Below are 22,353 nucleotides of genomic sequence, written 5' to 3'. Positions count from 1 at the left end.
AAAGCTCCACAATTTCACATGGTACTCATGATCACATATGCAACAGTTTTACAAAATCATGCTACAGAATAGATCCTACCTTCCCCAGCCAGAGCTAGGTAAATTAGTTCAGCACTCGGCTAGCAAGAACTGTTTTAAAACACGGTTTAAACTCTAGAGGAAAAGGCACCTTATTTTTCATTCTCTTACCATTTTCCCCTTTTGCAATCAACCTGTGAACAACTAATTGAAGATAATACTTGAATAGGAATACAGGCTTCTGAAAAAAATGGACTTCATGGGATGCCTGCAACATTTTTGTATCAACAAAATATTTTCTGTATGGGAATTACATTAAACTTATGCCTGAGTGAAAGAAAAACTCTTCCAGAATTCCAACTGGCTGAATCAGCTTTCAGACCCTAATTTTTTGTGTTGATGATGACAAATTTATACAGTAAAATAAATGTCTGGTGTCCTTAAGGATAGTGGTGGGAACCTTTTGGTTGGTGGCAACCTAGCTCCCTTTTATGTCATTAATTCTACTTCGCACCTAATCCATGGTGGGATTTCTGTCAGATTTAAGAATGTTTCTCAGAGGTTCAAACATAAATTATACATAAATGAGGAGTATGTGGAGTGTCTAATGGAAAATAATTAGATATTTGAGGTTTTCTGAATGTTTTATTTTTTTAATTTTTTTGTAACAAGTTTTTTAGAATCTTTACACTAAACTCTTCTCCTACTGATTTTTTTTTTGGTTGGCTCTGTTATGAAGAGCTGTGCCTATTTCACTTGCATAGGACCTTCCATATGGAAAGACCCCAAATTGTTTGGACACACAAATCACTTCACTGTACCACTGAAAGAGACAGCTACGGGGCAGGAAGGGAGTGCCAGTTAGGTTATTTATTTAGAATTTTTAATTGACATTAATTGCTGAAGCAGATGGAGTCCTTACGTTGTTTTAAATAATCATTTACACATGATTCAGTGGCTAGAGAAAGGGAATGTGAGTCATAGTTTACTCTCAGTTCAACAAATGGCTTTGTGTGTATTGGTAAAAGAGATTTAATTTCTCTGTGCCTACGTTTACTTTTTTATAATATGTATATCTACCTACCTTCACAAGCATGCCATGAAGCTTTTGTATTAATGTTTGTAAAGCACTTGGAGATCCTTGGATGAAAGGTGCTGTGTAAGAGTTAAATATTAGCAGCACTATTGTTATTACTAGTATTAGCTGTTTAACAGTGCTAGCAATAACACAACACTTTAGGGCAGAAAGTGAAGGATAAAGTATACATTTGACAATTCAGGGGAAATTTAGTTAAACAGTAAATAATGAGTCAGTTTGGAAGTTGTTCAATGTACCACAGTTATACTAAGCACTTTTGTGTCTACAGCACCCATTTTAGATTTGTACATCCCCACCAGTGAAGATTTCAGCATGACTCTGGAAACAAAGTCACTACATTACTCCAATTTTATACTGGTGTAATTCCAACCAAATCAATAAATGATGCTGGCACAAAACAAGTGTAACACATTGGTGAATCATGTACAGCGCTTGTTAGACATTTGTGTTTTAAAAATTCCCCTCATTGTAGAACACAGAATTATAGTTATAGAACATATAATTATAGTTTCCATAGCAGCAGATGGATATACTTTTGGTCTTCTAGATTCTCTATCAAAGGCTGGATTATGCAACCGTTACTCACTTTATTAAGCACTTATTCATATGAGTAGTCCCACTGAGCTCAAATTTACTCATATGTAGAGGGCTCACACAAGGATAGAACCCTCAAAATGGGGCTTTCACAATCTAGCCTAGACTGAATAGTGATATGAGATTTCTGAGATAAAAAACACAGATGTTAGAGATGTAAGCCTTTAACACAGAGAACATTTTTCAAATGAATGCAAGTCTAGCCACATAAAATGTATACAGGATTATGACAGCTTATTCTCAAGTGTCAGGTTGCAAGATTGTATAAGACACCTTTCATGTGTGCTTGAGATAGTTTATACGTACAGGAAATTGCCTCCCAGACATAGCTGGAATGGGGTTGTCCTCTTCATAATCCACATTAGGAATATGACTGTTCTGATAGCCAAACTGGCTACGTGGAGGAGATTGGAGGCTGAAAGAACTGTCTGCTGTTGGAATTGGTCTTCTTGATGGCTGATGTGGTATATAGCTATCGGAATTAAACAAACAGGGTTTTAAAATATTTGCAATGTCTAATCAAAATATAAATAATTGTAAATGATGACACAGTATTTGTATGTGTTAAGTTAAAACAATCACCATAAGTTTTTTTATTTTTGACATTTCACTTCACTCTTAGGCCCCATTCCTGCCAACATTTAAGCATATAAGTATGTTTATAGATGTGAGTAGTTCCCTTTGACTGTAAGCTCTTTGGAGCAGAGCCCATATCTACCTCTATATTTGGCACCTACCACAATGAGGGTCTATGGGTACTACCATAATACATATTGGGGTGACCAAACCGTGGCTCACAAGCTGCATGCAGCTCTTTTACAGTTAAAAGTGTGGCTCGCAAAGCCTCCCAGACCCTCCCCATTCTCTACCTACCAGCTTGGGGGTGGGGGGAGTTCAGGGCTTCTGCCCTGTGGCGAGGTGGTGAGACTAGGGGCTTCTGCCAGAGATGACTGGTGCTTGCTGAGAGTAGGGAGGCGTAATTTAAAGGTTTCCATCTCCCAGGCATGCCCCTCCCTTGCCCTCAGTGGCCACTCCCTGCAGCTCCCAGGTGTTAGCTCCATGTGGAGTGGCAGTGGCAAACTGCTGTGAGCTGCAGGGAGGGGTCGCTGCTTTAGCGCAGCAAGGAGAGGCAGCAGCAAAAGCAGCAGCTTTCCCTACAGTTCCCAGCTGTTTGCCGCTGCCTCTCCCCCCAGCCGTAGCTCCCAGTTTGCTGTCTCCAACCACTGCTGTGCAGGGAGGGGGCCTCGAGGCACCATGTGACTGAGCAGGGCCAGCAAACCCAGCAGAAATCTGGAGCGGGGGACACATGACTTGATGAGCCTCCCACATGTTGCCTCTGGCTTCTGCCTATCAGGGAGAGCAGTCTTGGGGCTTCAGCTGAAGATTGTCATATGTGGCTTGGAGGGTCAGCAAGTTTGGCCACCCCGATATATATGATTTATTAATATCACATTTTAAAAATCAACACAATAAAAATTTCACAAAGATAATACCTATTAAATATGGTCCATATTAGACTAAATATAAAATCACAGAGCTCAAACACTGACCAAATCTTTCTATATTCCTTTCATTTGCAATTTGAATGGAAAGATTCTTAAAGTATAATCTGGCAATTTTAGATGATCTAGTCAAATAACTAATAACCTTTTGTGACATTCAATTTCCAAAGCAATGGTTCTCTAGTAACAAAACCAGCTTTCAACAATAATTTTTTTCAGGAATAATTCTACTTAATATTTTGATAATGTTGTTTAAAAATTATACAGGAGGTTTTCTCCTGGAATATATAGGCTTTACATAATTTAGCGAAAATTAGAAGAGAGATGAAATTTTTGAGAAAAAATGGGTTCAGCTAGAGATATTGTAGGCCATTACCACACAACATTTTACAAACGAATGCAAGTCTAGTCATGTAAAATGTATATACCACAAATTTGGATTATGTGGTTTGGCAATGTTTGTACTGGAAGCTTCTCTCTCTCTCTTAAGTATCATAAATCTGCTCAGGGAACAGAATGAAATGATGTAGCTGGTTATTTTAGCTAGGTGTTAATCTTTGATAAGTATATCTTGACTATTTTGGTATATTTATATATGAGAGCAAGCCTGTACCAAGGACCAAAAGGCTGATAGCTATGCCCCTCTTCCTTAAAGGAAGTTGGAGTTATGCGTGGCTCTGATAATGCACTGCTATCATCTTGTCCTATTCAGCTGTATTCTAAATCCAGATACAACCTAATCTTAAGTGATGGATAGGGAAGTAAATTTGTCATCATGCTCACAAGTGTCATGGATTTTCTATGATTTTCTTTTGAGTCTTCTGACTTTCCTCATCTTTCCACTCCATTAGTGATGGAAGAAAAGAGATACCTCTACCTGTTAATCCTGCAAGGGGAGAATATTGTGCTGCCAGTTGCCTACCTCATGTTAGGGGAGTGAAGATTCTATTACTGCAGAACCTGGAGGTAGGAGCTCTGGTGTCTGACAGTTGTGGGGGAGGAAGAAGAAGGGGAGAGAGCATAGGTAACTGAGGGATTTGTGGGTTTTTTTCTCGCTAAAAATCAATTCCTATACCACTGATAGAATCACTATATAACTTTTTCTCCCTCTAAGCCAAGGACCAAGTCTGGAGAGAAAATAAGAAAAGAAGGTCTGACAAAACCACAGCATACCTGTAAACTTCTGCTTCACCAGGTGACTGTGATTGCGCAAAACTTTGGCTTTGCAGTTGAATTTTTGGCATTTTAATATTCTCTGTGGTCCAGTCATCCTGTATAAGAAAGATGAGAAGCGAAGGCTTTACACACCAAGTACACAACAGTATGTTTACAAAAGTAACTCATCACGTGCAACTTGCTAGCATTTGACTTTGATTTAAAAAATTTAGTGTTTACACTTGTATAATTCTATCAGTTCATTTACCAATTATAAAACTCCCTTTTGGTGTATTTGTTGTGAAGATAGTGTAATCACCCTTGTCACTATCAATTCATGAACATTATAATAGGTGTAAATTCCACATAACAAATATGGATCAATGGACCTGATTCTCCTCTTTCACTGGTATTATAACAATGCAACTCCGCTTATATCAGTTACTCCTAATTTACTCCCAGTATAAATGAAAGGCAAATAAGTCAACAAAATGACTCTGATTGTAATGGTCATTTTAATGTTAGTTGTTTTTTTTTAAATTTGTTTCTCTTTTTCATCAAATGTATTATGGAGCGGGGAGAGAGAGAGAGAGAGAGAGAGAAAGAAGAGGATGTAGAGTGGAGGTCTAATATGTGCGAGTAATTGTAGAGGCGCTGGTTTTTAATGCAGTATCTTTTTGTTTTGCAGAGAGAGATCCTCACCTAAAAAGGGAATGACAAAACACCAGAACATCATTTTCATGCAGCAGGAAAGGGAGCAATCAATAGAATCAAAATATGTACTCTATAGTGGCAACCAAGCTCAAATTATGTTTCCTCTTCTAAAGCTACAACAAGTCATGATCATCAGCAACTTGTTAGCTTAACACACTAGCATCTGGAGGGAAGAATTATATGGTCCATCTCCCTGCCAGTGTCCCTAAATGTACAGTTTCTAGTGTTTTGACTAGCCCAATTTTGTCAATGCATGAAAGCATTGGTTCTGGTTTCCTTATGTAGGCAAATATCCAATGTCAACTGCACCATCCTTTTAATTTTCTCTATTTCTTAGGCCTGTCAATATTTTCTGTATTGGAGTGTTAGCAGCTGCAGCAGAATCACCACTCAGAGGCATAGTTACTTAGGGATACTCTAATTCGTAACCCCGCTGAGGCTGTTGTGCTGGAGGGTGTTGGTAGTTTCCAGGAAGCAAGTCTGATCTGTGAGCAATAAAATACCTCATTGCAGTTGATGGGAATGCTGACCATCCTTCATTCTGGGTAAATGGAAAAAGCAAATAAGCTCCTTTATGGAATAAGATAGCTGAAACAAGAGAAGCCGTTGCCCAAAGCATTAGCCACATGGAAAACCTGAGCACGAATGAACTAAAGGAGAAGAAGTGGGATTTCCATGGGCCTGATTACAAATGCAGGGGCTAGGGCATTGATTGGATTGCAGGTAGGTATGTAGGCAAGGGTGTGTGTCTCTCTCTCCCTTAAAGACAGAAAGCCAACTGAAAGTAGTGAGGAAAGTGAGAAAAGTACAAGTAGCATGGCTCGGAGAGGAAGCCAAAAGAGCTTCTTTTGAGCACAGTGCTGGCTGAAAAGGCAGGTTCGCAAATAATAAGCAAGAAAACTGCCCCGTTGTTTGTTCCTACTGTGTTCAAGTAAACAGGATTTTGTTTCCATTCTTTGTAAATAAACAGGATTGCACCAAAGAAACACCTGACATATCATCACACTCTCCTCCAAATGTAAACAACACAAGCCCCCAAATGTTGGCTAATTGCTCAGGGCAATAGGGCTATTAGAGTAGCAGGGATTTTCAGGACTACAGTGCACATTGGCCATGCCCCCTATGCCATCTTTACACCACCTGGGTATTCCCCACAATGGGAAACTCACCAGCTAGCTTCTCCTTTATGGCAGTTTTATAGGGCCATTTCACTGTTTTGGTATCACAACAAGGCCATAGCATAGATTAGGATCTGGCCTTCTTTTACTGTAATAACTTAATTAAAAATAGTTTACATATTAACGTAATATTTTTGGTTTTTAGAAGCTAACAATTTGAAGAAATATTTCATTGTAAGATAATACCATGAAGGTGAATGAGGGCATAATGCAGTAGTCCTTACATCTCTAGTGAGACTGCTCACACGAGTAAGGGCTGCAGAAGTGGACCCCTAATTTGTAGCACTTACACTTTTCATTCGACAGGTAGGTTATTTACTACTTCAGTAAGAAAAGATAAAGCTAGCATCTGTAATACCAAATTCAGCAATAATTATAAAAAAATCAAACAGCAACATCTACTGGTGAAAGAAAAACTGTGCCTTATGTATTTCTGTTAAGTGATAAGATAAATGATTTTCTATTAAAATATTTTACAAATGCATTTATCATGGCAGATATCTCTCTACCGTGCAAAGCACTCAGTGGTCTGAAATAATTCGGGACCAAGCATGGTAGAAAGGGGATAGATGGGACGAGAAGGTAAGAGGGGAAGGATCCAGAGTCCATACTGTTAAGTCGTCCTCGACCGCACCTCAAAAGTGTGGTCTGGGCCCCGGCAGAGGTTTGGGTTGGCCAGAGTTTTGCCCAGAGGAGGGATGTTGCCTCCTCCTACCACTTCTGTTTCGCCTACGTGGAGCGTCCTGGCGGTTCTGCGGCTGGTAAGGCCAAGGCGCAGGCTGAGGCCTAAAATGCCTGCGCTGGGTAGTTGGTGTGTGGAGCCCCAGCAAGCGCAGAGTAGCCCTAGAGTCCTTCAAACTGTGAAGTCTCTTGTCTGTTTTTTCAGAGAACAGGGAGGATCCCTCAAAGGGGAGGTCCTGTATGGTCCGCTGGACCTCGTGGGGCAGTCCAGAGACATGTAGCCAGGAGCTGCGCCTCATCACCACCCCAGTGGCCAGCATGCGCAAAGCTGCATCCGCTGTGTCGAGAGCTGCTTGCAGAGAGGGCCGGGAAAACAACTTCCCTTCCTCCACAAGTGCGGAAAACTCCACCTGAGACTCCTGAGGCAGGAGCTCAGCGAACTTGGCCATTGCCGAGCAGGTGTTATGTCCATAGCGGCTCACAATGGCCTGCTGGTTGGCTATTCGGAGCTGCAGGCCACCGGTCGAACAGACCTTTCGACCAAATAGGTCCAGCTTCTTGGTGTCCCTATTTTAAGGGGTGGAGCCTTGGAACCCCTGGCGTTCTCTTTGATTGGCCACATCAACCACCAAAGAGTCTGCAGGAGGGTGAGTATAAAGGTGTTTGCACCCCTTAGATGGTATGAAGTATCACCTCTCGGTTTTCTTGGCTGTAGGGGTCAGAGAAGCAGGGGTCTGCCACAGATTTTTGGATGTGTCAACTACTGTCTTTATCAGCGGCAGAGTGATCCTGGATGGGCCAGAGGGAGCAAGGATGTCCACAACAGGGTCCAAATCCTCCTCCACCTCCTCGGCCTGTAGCCCCAGGCTTTGCGCAGCTCTTTTTAATAGCTGCTGGAGAACACGGTTGTCCTCTAAAGCTGGGGCTGTTGATGTCCCTGCAACTGCTTCATCGGGAGAAGACGAGGATGAGAGGACAGGTAGTGGGCCTTGTTCACAACCCTCTGCCCTTCTGGGGTCCCTCGGCATACTGTACTCGAGCTGCGGTGCCAGTGCTAATGGGGGATTCGGCACCACAGCTGGTGCTGTGGCTGATAAACCCGGTGATGCCGAACTCAACGGTGCTGGCGTGGTCACAGCTGGCAGGGCAGGCTTTAGGCTGATTCACCCAATTCCCTGGAATTGGGCCCCGTGCCTTAGGCGCCTTTTTAATTTTTTTTACTCACCCCAGCGGAGGTCTGCTCCGTTGGGGTCTTCGGCGGCCCCGCTCCCCTGGCCAGACCGCCGGCCGAAGCACAGCAAGCCCCGCGGACCTGCTCTCCCAGCTGGCAATCTGAAGTGCTGCTGAAGACTGGGAGCGCCGCCCGGTGAGTACAAGCCTCGCCCTCGCCCCCCCCGGAATCGGACCCCGCACTTGCTAAAGCCAGCCCTGACAGCTGGAGCCATCGGCGGTGCCGTTGCCTGGGGCGATGGTACCAGAGCTGGTTGTGACAGCGGTGCTGCTCCCTTGGACGATGGTGCTGCTGGCGGCAGTGCTGGCGCTGTCTGTGGCACAAAAGATGCCGAGGACATCGACATGGTCCTGGATTGCGGCCTGTGGGCTTGGCCCTGGCTCTGATGGTAAGCCCAGGGCGTCCAGAAGGGCCATTGAGCAGGCGGTTGCAATTGTTGCTGCCACAGTGCCACAGCGACTCCGTTAGACCTGGACTCCTGCTCTGTGATTTGCTGGATTGATACAAGTCCGCCTCCGACTCCTAGGTCTCCTAGTTGCCTGGGTTGCCGGTGAGCGGTGCGACAAAGCTGAGAATGGTCTGTCTGGCCCTTCTGTCTCTGCGGGCGGCGCCGGGGGTGCTCGTGATGGAGAGCGGCAGGACATCATGGCTGGCTTGCCCCTGGAGAGGAACGGGGGGTGCACGATCACTGGCGACTTGTTCTTCCTCTGTGGGGAGGACAGTACCGGGAGGTGCATCAGGTTTGTGGCTGCCTCGAATGCCTCCGGCGCCGATGGTAGCTGTAAGTCCCCTTGGTTGTCCGGGGACCTAGGAGGGTTCAGACTCAACTGGACCCCAGCTGAGGCAGGAGTTGACGAGACACTGGGCGGGAGCAAGAAGGGGGCGGTCTGTCCTGACACGCTTGTGGACGCTGCAGACCCCTTAGACTTTGAGAGGGGTGATCGACCCCCTCACTGGCCTCTTCTTCTTTACCGGCACTGGGGATGGAGAGCAGTGCTGTGCTGAGGCAGACTGCTTATGGCCCGAGCTGTGATGGTGCCTTAGGGGCCTTAGTCAGTGCCGGAGCGCTGCGCATCGATGAGGATGTGCTCGGTGCCGGTTCGGAGTGTGGTCTCAAGGCCGCGTCCATCAACAGAATTTTTAGTCTCTGTTCCTGGTCTCTAAGGGTTCTGGGACAGAAACCCTTGCAGATGCGGCACTTCTTCTGGCGGCTCTCACCAAGGCACCGCCAGCAAGAAGAGTGAGGATCACTTTTGGGCATAAATTTGCCACAGGCCTTGCAGAGCTTAAACCCTGGAGACCCAGGCATACCCCGGGAGGGGAAACATTGTCGGGGGGATGCCCCCCAAAACAATTAAACTACAACTGTATTGAACAACTATAAACTAAACTAAACTGAGAAACTATATACATGATATGCTATCAGGCACTGCTAAAGCGCTTGCTATAAGGAGCGAGTGAAGTTCCAGCTAGCCGTCACCAGCGGTAAGAAGGAACTGAGGGGTGGAATGTTGGCAGGGCCCTATATTGGGCGCCATGAAGGCGCCACTCCGGGGGTGCCCAGGCCGACCCTACGGATGCTGCTAAGGGAAAAATCTTCCGGCTGGTGTGCATGCGGCACGCACACACCTGGTTGGAATGGACATGAACAATCACTCGAAGAAGAAATGGAGAATATGGAAATTACAGTGAGTTCCTGTCTGTCCCTTATCTCATACAGGGAAAGTTTATATAGCCATTTCTTCTTTATGTTGCCGGCTAGTACAAGTGGTGATCTCTGTTACTGAAACTATGTTGTCTATGGTCAGAGAACAGAGTTGTGAGTCAGGAGTGGGAAATTGGCATAGGAGGGATGGTCTAGTGAGTAGGGCACTATCGACTGGCACTCAGGAGTTTAAGTCCCAGCTCAGTCACAGATTTCCTTTGTGGCCTTGGGCTACTTTTTTAATCTACCCTGTTTGACAGGGAGTTTGTGAAGATAAAATTCATTAAAATGATTGTGAAGTGCTTTGACACAATGGTGATCAGTGCCATATAAATGTTTAGATACCATCAGGGCCAGCTTTGGCTTTTTTGCCGCCCCAAGCAAAAAACCAAAAAAACCAAAAACCCACCTGTGGGGTGGCCAGAGCGGCAAAGCAGGGGGGAAAAAAACGCTGTGGGGCGGCCGGAGCAGCAAAGCAGGGGGCAGGTGGGGAAACGCCGCAGGGCGGCCAGAGCGGCAAAGCAGGAAAAAAAAAAAAAAAGAAACCTGCCGGGCTGTCAGAGCCAGGGTGCAGGGGGGCTCCCTGTGCTGCAGATGTGCAGCGGAGTGCGGGCCCGGTCTAGCGGGGGAGGAGGAAGGGGGGAGGGAGTGGGGGGAGAGAGAGAAGAGGGGCAGCCAGGGCTTCAGCGGGGCGCTCGCCACATGGCCCCTCCTGCCACACCGCCTGCCGGAAGGGCTCTGCGCCGCTCTGGTCGGCTGGGAGGGAAGGACACGGGCTGCCCTGCCGAGTTTGCTGCAGGGCGCTCCCCTCCTTTGCGCCGCCGCCCTCTAGAGGGCGGCCAGAACGGGGAACCAAAAAGAAGAAGAAAAAAAAATGCCACCCCTTGGAATCTGCCACCCCAAGCACAAGCTTGCTCAGCTCAGCTGGTGCCTGGAGCCAGCCCTGGATACCATCCTAAAGAATGTATCCCAGAATGAAGGGAGGGCTCTTTTTCTGGCTCTGTCACTGACTCACAGTGTGCCATTGGGCCAGTTTTATGTAACTTCAGTGCTTCAGGTCAGTTTAGCCAACTAGTAAAAGAGGTTGCTGCACGTTCACTTCAATGTGAATTTAGGATTTGACTCATCCTTGTTCCAAATATAAAATTAGAAAACAGGAAGCGGTTGTTTAAAGTATTCCAGCCTCAGTACTAATTCAGTGATACACTGTGTATTTTAATTGAATTTATATTATGAATTATGGTAAAAGTTCTTAGTATGTAGGTACATATGTCCTATCACAAGCTTGACTGTTCAGCTAGGGAATGAAGAACAGAGACAAATTGAAAATTACATTATGCATAACCATACTCTGCTGGCTAGCCAAAACCAAGCAATCCACCCCACAGAAGTGTCTGTAGATGAGAAGTCTCACAACATACGTGGCAGGAGAAAGAAGGGCCACACTATTACAGTTTTACCCAGAGGTTAGCCCTTCACCTAGAATAAATTGAAAGGCAAGCTAAATACAGTTGGAAGAAATACTTACATTCATATCTTATATACAGCTTTAGTCCAAGATTTCATTGTATCCAATTTTAAGGCATTACATTATCTTTTTTCATGATGGGCCAGCCCCTCAGCAAGTATAAATTAGTATAGGTTCATTAATTTCAAAGTACTTATGCTAGTACATCAGCTAAGAATCTGCCCTGATATATCTTCATTACAACAGAACATGACCATAGAGCTTGAGCTGTTGTCTCTAGGTACATATTTCAAGAGAGATGGTATGGAACAAATCCTTGCTAGGCTTCCTTAAATGCGCCCATCAAATTTCTAAACATATCTATTTTGTACATGCGGGACTGAACATGTTTTTAAAATTTGCAGGCTAACAATTTTACTTTGTATTTACAGTAATGACAATGCAGGTGTGTGCCTCATATTGCAACATGACAGGTATATTGTGGGACCAACATGGCAACAACAACAACACTGCATATGGGTATATTCATGTTTGTTAGGAAAGCAATAAGTAAAGCAAATTGGAAAGCAAACCACTTTCTCAGCAACCTGAGCTGACTATTGTTAGAGGTCAGTGTTGGGACACAGTGGCAGACCATAGCAGTGGAAACCTGCACTACTGCTGTCCACGCAGTACCTGTTCTGTAGATAAACTGAGGATCTGTTTTTCACAAGCACTATATTCACACATACCATACATACTTGCCTGTATTCATTGCACTTTTAATGCTGGCTTGTTTCCTCCTCTCACCTGCACCGCTTGGATGCAAGGCAGCATCAAGCACTGGGTGAATGAAGACAAACTCAGATTTTAAGCCCTGATTGTTTAACATACTGGCTTACAAAATGTATACTGTTGCAAATACTATTCACCAATACATTGAAGCATTACAAAATCACATCTGATTTCCACTTGAAATGGGAGCATTTGACACAAGCTAGATGGCAAATATTTCACTTTACCGTAGCCCACTGCTGTTGAGAAACATATCTTGAGTTACCACTCAGCTCAGGAACAAACACAGGGTTATGCTGTGACTCAAGTTGTGTTTGTCTTGCCTGTTTCCTGAAATTAAAAACAAACCATGATGTGAAGTATGTTCATGAACATGTCTTTTATGAAAAACTTAGGTCCTCCTTCTTCCTTGTATACAGGTACAATATAGAGTAGACTAAGAACACTGAATCTTTATTACAGTCCTCAGCTGCATAGATTAGTATGTACCATGCCAATTAATCATGATAAAAATGTATTCAGTGGCCGTGGATGTTAACTAAAAATACTTGCTGAAGTAAATTGCAAATGTTGGGCCAAATTTCCCCCTAATTTATACCTGTGCAACTTCATGGACTGTGCTGCAGAGTCTTAACTGAGGTCAAAATTGAGCCAGCTGTATTGTGGAGATATAGAATGTTGCATTAATGGAAGCCTTCTCTCAGTCCTCTCCTCTCACCCTCCCTTCATCTTCTTCCACTTTCAGTACCTAGAACAGACTCCCATTTTCTATCTCAAGCGCCACATATGCTTCAGCTCCTCCTTAAAACTTCCTCATTCTCCCAAGTAATCTCTGTATTCCCTCCTTTCCCTCAGCTGTTGATTTGTCTTGTCTACCTTACATGACTTAGAACAACGCTTCCTTAGCTCTCGTCCCCTAATGCCCGTACTCTACTTGTGCTACATTGATGACATCTTCATCATCTGGACCCATGGAAAAGAAGCCCTTGAAGAATTCCATGATGATTTAAACAATTTCCATCCCACCATCAACCTCAGCCTAGACCAAGCCACACAAGTGGTCCATTTCCTAGACACTACTGTGCTAATAAGCAATGGTCACATAAGCACCACCCTATATCAGAAACCTACTGACCGCTATACTTACCTACATACCTCCAGCTTCCATCCAGGACACACCACACGATCCATTGTCTACAGCCAAGCTCTAAGATACACCACATTTGCTCCAATCCCTCAGACAAACACCTGCAAGATCTCTATCAAGCATTCTTAAAACTACAATACCCACCTGCTGAAGTGAAAAAACAGATTGACAGAGCCAGAAGAGTACCCAGAAGTCACCTACTACAGGACAGACCCAACAAAGAAAACAACAGAACGCTACTAGCCGTCACCTTCAGCCCCCAACTAAAATCTTTCCAGCGCATCATCAAAAATATACAACCTAGCTTGAAAGATGATCCCTCATTCTCACAGATCTTGGGAAACAGACCAGTCTTCGCTTACAGACAGCCCCCAAATCTGAAGCAAATACTCACCAGCAACCACACACCATACAACATAAACACTAACCCAGGCACCTATCTTTGCAACAAACCCGATGCCAACTCTGTCCACATATCTATTCAAGTGACACCATCATAGGACCTAATCACATCAGCCACGCCATCAGAGGCTCGTTCACCTGCACATCTACCAACGTGATATATGCCATCATGTGCCAGCAATGCCCCTCTGCCATATACATTGGCCAAACCAGACAGACAGTCTCTACGCAAAAGAATAAATGAACACAAATCTGACATCAGGAATCATAACATTCACAAACCAGTGGGAGAACACTTCAACCTCTCTAACCACTCAGTGACAGACTTGAAGGTGGCAATTTTACAACAAAAAAAACTTCAAAAACAGACTCCAAAGAGAGACTGCTGAACTTGAATTAATATGCAAATTAGAGACAATTAACTTAGGTTTGAACAGAGACTGGGAATGGTTGGGCCATTACAGTAATTGAATCTATTTCCCCATGTTAAGTATCCTCACACCTTCTATGGGTCATCTCGATTATCACTTCAGAAGTTGTTTTTTTTTCTTCTGCTGATGATAGCTCATCTCAATTGATTGGCCTCTTACAGTTAGTATGGCTACTTTCACCTTTTCATGTTCTGTATGTATAAATATCTTCTTGCTGTATGTTCCAGTCTATGCATCTGATGAAGTGGGCTGTAGCCCACGAAAGTTTATGCTCAAATAAATTTGTTAGTCTCTAAGGTGCCACAAGTACTCCTGTTCTTTTTGCAGATACAGTCTAACATGGCTGCTACTCTGAAACCTACCTTACATTAGAAACTCATTACAGCAGATAACATATTATACAGTTTAAAAAGCACTGTGTAGGTCAACAGCACTATACACATGATTAATAATAAATAAGATGGAGACTCTGCAGTAAGGGGCTATATCATATAAATTGTATAGTTAACTTTTCCAAGCCCCTTATAATCTGAAATGAAGCCCACTTTCCCCTTCTCTGGTGTTTGCAGATGGCCCCTGTATGCTTAGACATCCAGAACAGGTTTTATTTTCTCACTGCGGTAGTGCAGTATTAACTTGCTATAATTTTCCTTTAGTAATTTATAGTGGTTTTCTTTTCAGTGTAGGACATGTAATGCTTTTTTGGTGAGATTTCTCCCACATCTCCTTAGATCATGGCTCTCGTACTTAGTTTGCAGATATTTTAAGGATCTTCTACAGTGGGCTGTGTTGCTCTGTAGTTTAGCATGGGAGCCATATAAAAATGTTAGCTCTTGCATAGTATTGTGAAATTTAATTGCTATGTTTTGGGATGCACATACACACCTTAGTGACAGCAGGCATGAACCAAATGGCTTCTTAGGGCAAAGATGCCCCTCATTCTTTAAATACTTAGGGATGCTCATTGACAGTGCAGAAAGTGTTGGGATGTATACAGAGCACAAGTAGCTGCTCAAAATGCCAATGACTGGGATAAATAGTGCTTAATTGGCAGGATCCTGGTCAGTTCACTCTTGAGTCTGTTTGAGGTTGAGGAAAGGCAGCCAAGCCCTATGAGCATACTCTCATAAATCAGGCAGGACAAATATTGTAGGCTCAGCTTATCCTAGCAAGTCAGTTAAGGGGACTTATTAAAAAGAGCTTGCATGGTCAGTCCTGGTGGAGGGAAACAAAGGTCTTGTTTTGGTGGATGTGATTATGTTAGGTAAAATGCCCAATAACTTGAATTGTGCGGTCAATTAATCACAGTTAAATCAAGGGATTAACTCAAAACAAATTAACTCGATTATAAAAATAATTGATTAATTGTAATTTTAATCACACTGTTAAATAATACCAATTTAAATTTATTATAAATATTTTTGAATGTTTTTCTACATTTTCAAATATATTGATTTCAATTACAACACAAAATACAAAGTGTACAGTGCTCATTTTGTATTATTCTTATTACAAATATTTACAACTGTAAAAAAACCCCCCAAAATAGTATTTTTAAATTCACCTTGTACAAGAACTGTAGTGCAACCCCTTTATAGTGAAAGTGCAACTTACAAATGTTGATTTGTTTTATGTAATTGCACTAAAACAGTGTAAAACTTTAGTGCCTATAAGTCCACTCGGTCCTACTTCTTGTTCAGCCAATTGCTAAGACAAACAAGTTTATTTACATTTACGGGAGATAATGCTGCCTGCTTCTTATTTACAATGTCACCTGAAAGTGAGGACAGGCATTCACATGGCACTGTTATAGCTGGTGTTGCAAGGTATTTATGTGCCAGACATGCTAAACATTTGTATGCCCCTTCACGCTTTGGCCACTATTCCAGAGGACATATTTCCATGCTGATGATGCTCCTTAAAAAAACTAATGTGTTAATTAAATTTGTGACTGAACTCCTTGGGGGAGAATTATATGTCTCCTGCTCTGTGATTTTACCCGCATTCTATCTGAGATGCTGACCCAGCACATGTTGTTTGATTTAAGAACACTTTCATTGCAGATCTGACAAAACACAAAGAAGGTACCAATATGAGATTTCTAAAGATAGCTACAGCACTCAACCCAAGATTTAAGAATCTGAAGAGCTTTCCAAGATCTTAGAGAGACGATGTCATGTTGTCAGAAGTCTTAAAATAGCAACATTCTGATGCAGAAATTACAGAACCTGAATCACCAAAAATGAAGACCAAATTTTTTTGGTGGCATCTAACTCAGATGATGAAAATGAATGGGCATCATTCCACGCTACTTTGGATCGTTATCGAGCAGAACCTGTCATCAGCATGGAAGCATGTCCTCTGGAATGGTGGTCAAAGCATGAAGGGGCACACAAATGTTTAGCATATCTGGCACGTAAATATCTTGCAATGCTGCCTATAACAGTGCCATGTGAATGCCTGTCCTCACTTTCAGGTGACATTGTAATAAAGAAGTGGGCAACATTATCTCCCGTAAATGTAAACAAACTTGTTTGTCTTAGCAATTGGCTGAACAAGAAATAGGACTGAGTGCACTGGTAGGCTCTGAAGTTTTACATTGTTACATAACTGCACTCAAATAAAACAAACAAAACATCTACATTTGTAAGTTGCTGTTTCACGATATAGATTGCATTACAGTACTTGTATGAGGTGAATTGAAAAAAATATTACTTTTTTTTACAGTGCAAATATTTGTAATAAAATAATATAAAGTGAGCACTGTACATTTTGTATTCTGTATTGTAATTGAAGTAAATATTTGAAAATGTAGAAAACATCCAAAAATATTTAAATAAATGGTATTCTAGTATTGTTTAACAGTGCAATTAAAACTGTGATTAATCACGATTTTTTAAAATCTCGTGATTAATCACAATTTTTTTTAATAATTTGACAACCATAGTTTTGATATGATGTTTTGATTTAGTCCTAAACTATATCAGATACAAAGTGGGTGGAGATTTTGGACTGTAAACACAGTTAATTTAAATCACCAGAAGTTGCAAATAAATTTAAATACCAGGATTTTCTTTGCTTTACACTTCACACAAAGTTTGGGTATCTGTTCCATTATATTGAGACCAACTCTTCCATACAATTCTTGTGAGCTGATTTGTGAAAAATTATGATCCTCTATTGAAATTGTCCAACATATACATAAAATAAGGAGTTAATTATTTCTAGATTCATTTCTTTGATCAGTAAAAACATTTAATTATGTGCAAAAATAGCTTACCTAGCTCCTTTAACACTTTTATTTGACTTGTTTTTACAGTAGTAGACACACTGTATTATTACACCAACTAGGAAAGCCAGTGCTACTGCAGGAAGTACAGTTATTAAAATCAAGTCCAAAGTATTCCAGAGTTGTTCACATTTGTGACCCATGTACCAGTAATCTCCCCAGAGGCCTCGGAAGTAAGGACATCTGCCAATTAAAAAAAAAAAAAGCATGTTTCTTAAAAGGAACAATATTCTAATTTAAAAAAAACCCCTTCAGTAATTCAGAAAAAAAGAAAACATTTTGTTCTGTTATTGAGTGAAGTATGTCAGGAGTCCACAGATCCATTACTTTTATGAAGCATTATCTATCATAAAGTTTTATACTGCTGTCCACCACAGTCGTATCTGTGCACTTTCCATGTAAAATCAACAACAAGAGCGAAGTCCATAGTGAACTTAAGGGAGTCTCTGGCTCTTCTACCTGCTTGTGGTAGGGTTTTTAAAATTTTTTTGTTTTTAATTAATTTACTTTTATTTTTAAAGCTGGTTTCTTTCAGTTATCCTACCATGGTATTTGAGTTAATAACTTCCTGCAGCAGAACATTTTAGAGACTGACTACAGTATATGCCACATAAAGGACTAATATGCTGGATACAAAAGATTAATTCGGTACTTGTATTTTCAGCTCAAATGGCTAGATATCTTTAAAAAGGAAAGATGATTTTGAGGATGAAAAGAGGACGCTAGTTTTATTCTCATTTAAAGAGTGTATTTTAATGGATGTAAAAAGAATTTAGCGCCTTAGGTACACACTTTTGTGTGATATCATTATAAAATCAAAATAAATTAGGAACATACAATTATGCAAAATGGGGGAGTTAATGTTATTACTGTATGAGAAACATTCTTCTGTTTTTCCTACGTATTTAAAATTGTAACTAATATTGCATTAACCTAAGTTTTGGCATGTAGTTTGCCTTTTTGGGGGGATGGGGAGAGGCAATGTCTTCTTGTGTTTGTTTTTGAGGGTGGGGTTAGAGGAAGCCGGCAGAAAACAGAATTAAAAGGAAGCTAAGGCTTCAGTCCTACAACTGGCTCCATACAGGCAAACCCTTGCACCCACAAAGAGCATTTGACTATGCACTTACAGTACTCCATAGTGACAGAATTGTAACACCACTCTTAAGCTCAGGGCCATCCTTACCCATACGCAAAGTACGCAGCTGCGTAGGGCACCAGGAAATTTTGGGCACCACATTTCCTGGTGTCCTGCGCAGCTGCGTGCTGCTCCCGCCCCAGCCCCGCTCCAGCCCCGCCCCCACTCCCCTGAAGATTGCAGCCAGGCCAGACCCTGCACTCACCGGGTGGTAAGTAGAGCGCCCTGGCCCCGGACTGCTCCGCTCCCCTGGCTCCCAAGCTTTAGGGGGGAGGGAGAAACCGCACCCCAGCACTCGCCAGCGGCACAGCTGGGAGCCAGGGGAGTGAAGCAGGCTGGGGCCGGGTCACTCCACTTCCCGCAGGAAGTGGCCAGCCCCCATCTCCGCGGAGGTCTGGGGCCAGCCCCCCTCTCCCATGGAGGCCTGGGTGGGGCTCCACACAGCTCCCCCATGGAGGCCTGGGGCCAGCCCTCCCCACTCCCCCCCGTGGAGGCCCGGGGGGCTGCATAGGGCACCAAAATAGCTAGAGACGGCCTTGCCTAGGCTAGCAGAAATTTTGTACTGTGAATGATTCAGTTGTTATTTTTACTACAATATCCCAGACAATTAATACTAAACACATGTGGCATTTGAAGTTTGGGTTAAGATTTTTAAAAATATGAACTTAAGATTAGGCTTCTATATGTACATTCAGGCTCCCAAATAAATGGCCTAATTCTCAAAAGTTCTGACCACTCAGCAACTCCTACCAATGGTTGCTCTGCACTTTTGAAAAATCAGACCACTTGGGGGAGCCTAAATGTTGATGTAAAAACCTAACTGTAGGCTCCTATTTTTTAAAGCCTCTGCCTTCAAGTTCTACTGTTTTTGAGATACCCACCCACAAAAAAAAAACCATCTTAAATTCTTGTACTTAAACAGATTTTGCTCAAGCTTAAGATAGAACATATTTGAGACAATTATCAGCATGAGAAAATGGAGGGTTATATGTCTTCTATGTAACTTTAACTATAAACTTTATGGCTTACATATGCTGTAAAAATAGCAACATTAGGACCTGATCCTGAATCTGATTCTTGTGAACAGCCATCTGTGCCTGTGCAGAGCCCAAAAGACAACGGGATCAACCTTCATGGATCAGATTGCAGGGTCCTCGTTTACTTTATCAGCAATAATATATTGTAGATGCCTCACTTACATAGCACATCCAAAATACTTACTTGCAAAAAGGTTTGTTGTCTTTACACCCGCAAACAATATCCTTTGGACAGAAGCCTTCTGTATTACCCAAGCAATTATCAAAGTCGGCAATCTCAGTGCAATTGGCTGTAAATTAAAAGACAAACACAACCAATACTTAAACTGTGAAGTAATACAGATGAGCATGCTGGATATTTGTCTGCATCAGAAACTCAGGATTTATGTGAAATAATCTTTAAACTGTAAGTCTTACTTCCTCTCCCCCACCCCCCAAGTGAATAAGAATTCCTGTTTGATCATTCTGAACCATTTTGAAGCCTCATTATTTCCTCCTTTTAAACATGAAGCCTTACCCCCACAAGTTATTTTATTCTGAATCTGTATCCTACATTCTCATTGTCCTCCATTAGCGAGTAAATCATACCCATCAGATGCAGGTATTATGATTTAATAACTGTGTTGCCATATCTGAATTTCTCTCAGTGTGGTCATTTAAACCTTGTTAGACACCAGAAATCATGAGGCCTGCAAAACCTGTTAGAGGATCAGACTTTAACCTTTATTACAGAATATTTTTAGTTAGATTTTTGGCTGTCAGCTGACAAAATCAAGACACTGTAATAGCATACTAAATACATCTAAGTATAGAATCAATGGCAGGAAGTGATGTCACAATGAGAATGGCCACTTAGGGTATGTCTTGACTGCAGAAATAATGGTGTCATGGGGTGTCACCCTCATTGCTGGACTAGTGCCTCCTCTTGGTCATGCTGGGGATTAACTCGAGGCCAACACCCAAGTCCACTGTCTGCACACCGTCACTTTGTCTCTGTTCCAGCCTATGGCTCCTCTCTCAGCATGCAGAACTGCAGCGTCCTCTTTGCGACTCACCCCTCCGGCTGTGTCACCATCCAGGTTTCCTTCAGTGTTTCCCCCTTCTGGAGGGGAGGAGGTATCTCTGTCCAACAGTCCAGCCACTTCCCCTGTGGTGAGTGGGGAGGGATCCAGGCCCACCCACTACTCTGGGCTCCAGGCCAGGGACCCTGTAAATAGCAGCCTCTTGCTGCTCCTCAGTAACTTCTGTCAATGCTGCTATATTTCCTGGGCCACTTGCCCATGGCCCCAGCACCTTCTTCACCCTTACCTCAGGGCACTCAGCTGCTCAGTCCCAGCAGCCAGCCAGGAGCTCACTCTCACTTCCCTGGTCCCTGCTAGCAGCTGTTCTGTCCAAGGTGCTTGGTTCTCTCAGCCCTCCAGGAAGGCAGTCCTTATTCCCTGGTCTCTCAGCAGCAACTGACTATACTCTGCCCTGCAGCTCCTTTTTATCTGAGCCTGCCAGGCCTGGATTGGTTGCTCCCTGCAACTCCTCCCGATTGGCTGTGCTTCATGCAGCCTCTCTGGGCCGCTCAGAGGACTCATCTCCATTGCTCCTTCTGGGGCAGGGCATGATTAACCCCTTCTATGCCTGTGTGAGGTAGTACCCCATCACACTTGGGCTCTTACCTCAGTTTTAGTCCTACCTAACCCCCTACCATCCACAAACACAAAGATTTTACTTGGATTTGTATGTGCTGTGAATCAGGCTTGCTTATTCACCTGGGGATGTAGGTTAGAAGTCGGTTTCACTCTAACCCACCCACTTTGCAGTGTGGATGCAGGTTGTATCCTGGGTTCCAGAACCTAGTTGCTGATAGTTCTCCAGTGCTTTCCCACAATCCTTCAGAAGCTGTATTTCCCTGCCTTTTTATCAACTGCCTTCTTTTGCACTGGAGGTCACCTACCAGTTTATATACTCCTAGTTAGCATTTGAACCTTACATTCCACAAGGCCTGCTCCATTTCTACACAGCACTTGAAAAAAAATATCATTTGGGAGATCCTCACCTCACATGCTGCTAGCTGGCCAGGGTCTCACACCAATGTTTGGTGGACCTCTGGTGCAAGGTTAGTAGAGTCCATGATTTGGGGAGATGTATCCAAACCTAGCACCTCTACGAGGACGTGTCTAAGAGGGAATGAGACCAGGTATATTGGTCCATTACCAGCTACACTACACTGATTGGCATTACGATTGGTTTTGTTGGCACTTTTAACTTTTATTAACAATTGTGGCTAGGCTGCTTGTGTTTATTTTTAATAAAGTGCATGAGTGCCTAGGAAATAGAAAAAGGAAGTTTATACCACACCTTTTAGTAAATTCGTATGTACAGTATGGGCAAATCATATTACTCCACATCATCACATTTCCCCATGTAAAGCAAGGATATGAGTACACAAGGCATGCCATACTCCCTTACTCTCTGGGATCCAGCCCTGCTTATCAGAGGCACACTGTCTGGTTGCTTGTGCTGACTTGCAAACCAGCTCTGTCTTTGACCCACTTGTGGCAAAAGTTCTCCTCCTTAGCTTCACATATATTGTGCAGTGCACAGAATACCCAATAACATGAATGGCACTGGGCATGCTAACATCCAAACAGCTTTGTAGGCAGCACCATCTTGCCTTCAAGTTGGCAAATGCACATTCTACTTTCATCCTGCAACTACTCCTGTGTATAATTAAACTTTCTTCTGCCAGATGTCCTTAAATCAGGGTATAGGTTCATGAGTCAGAGCAGGAGGATAGGATGC

At 43.0% G+C, this 22,353-nt stretch overlaps 1 protein-coding gene across 1 annotated transcript in view; it reads right to left on the bottom strand.

Moving 5' to 3' along the window:
* LOC123377625 overlaps positions 1-22,353 on the bottom strand; it is a 30,967-nt gene that overhangs the window by 3,422 nt on the left and 5,192 nt on the right. Inside the window, exons 2-6 of the mRNA XM_045030752.1 lie at positions 19,745-19,850; positions 17,380-17,571; positions 12,347-12,449; positions 4,387-4,484; positions 2,018-2,183 (exon numbers count right to left, since the gene is read on the bottom strand). Coding sequence (XP_044886687.1) covers positions 2,018-2,183; positions 4,387-4,484; positions 12,347-12,449; positions 17,380-17,571; positions 19,745-19,850 — 665 coding nt within the window. The remainder of the gene's footprint in view (positions 1-2,017; positions 2,184-4,386; positions 4,485-12,346; positions 12,450-17,379; positions 17,572-19,744; positions 19,851-22,353) is intronic.

The sequence above is a fragment of the Mauremys mutica genome, chromosome 9 (genome assembly GCF_020497125.1).
Source record: "Mauremys mutica isolate MM-2020 ecotype Southern chromosome 9, ASM2049712v1, whole genome shotgun sequence".
NCBI classification, from domain to species: domain Eukaryota; kingdom Metazoa; phylum Chordata; order Testudines; family Geoemydidae; genus Mauremys; species Mauremys mutica.
Note: the sequence above shows the minus strand (reverse complement) of the source record. Positions and strands in the feature narration are given on the sequence as shown.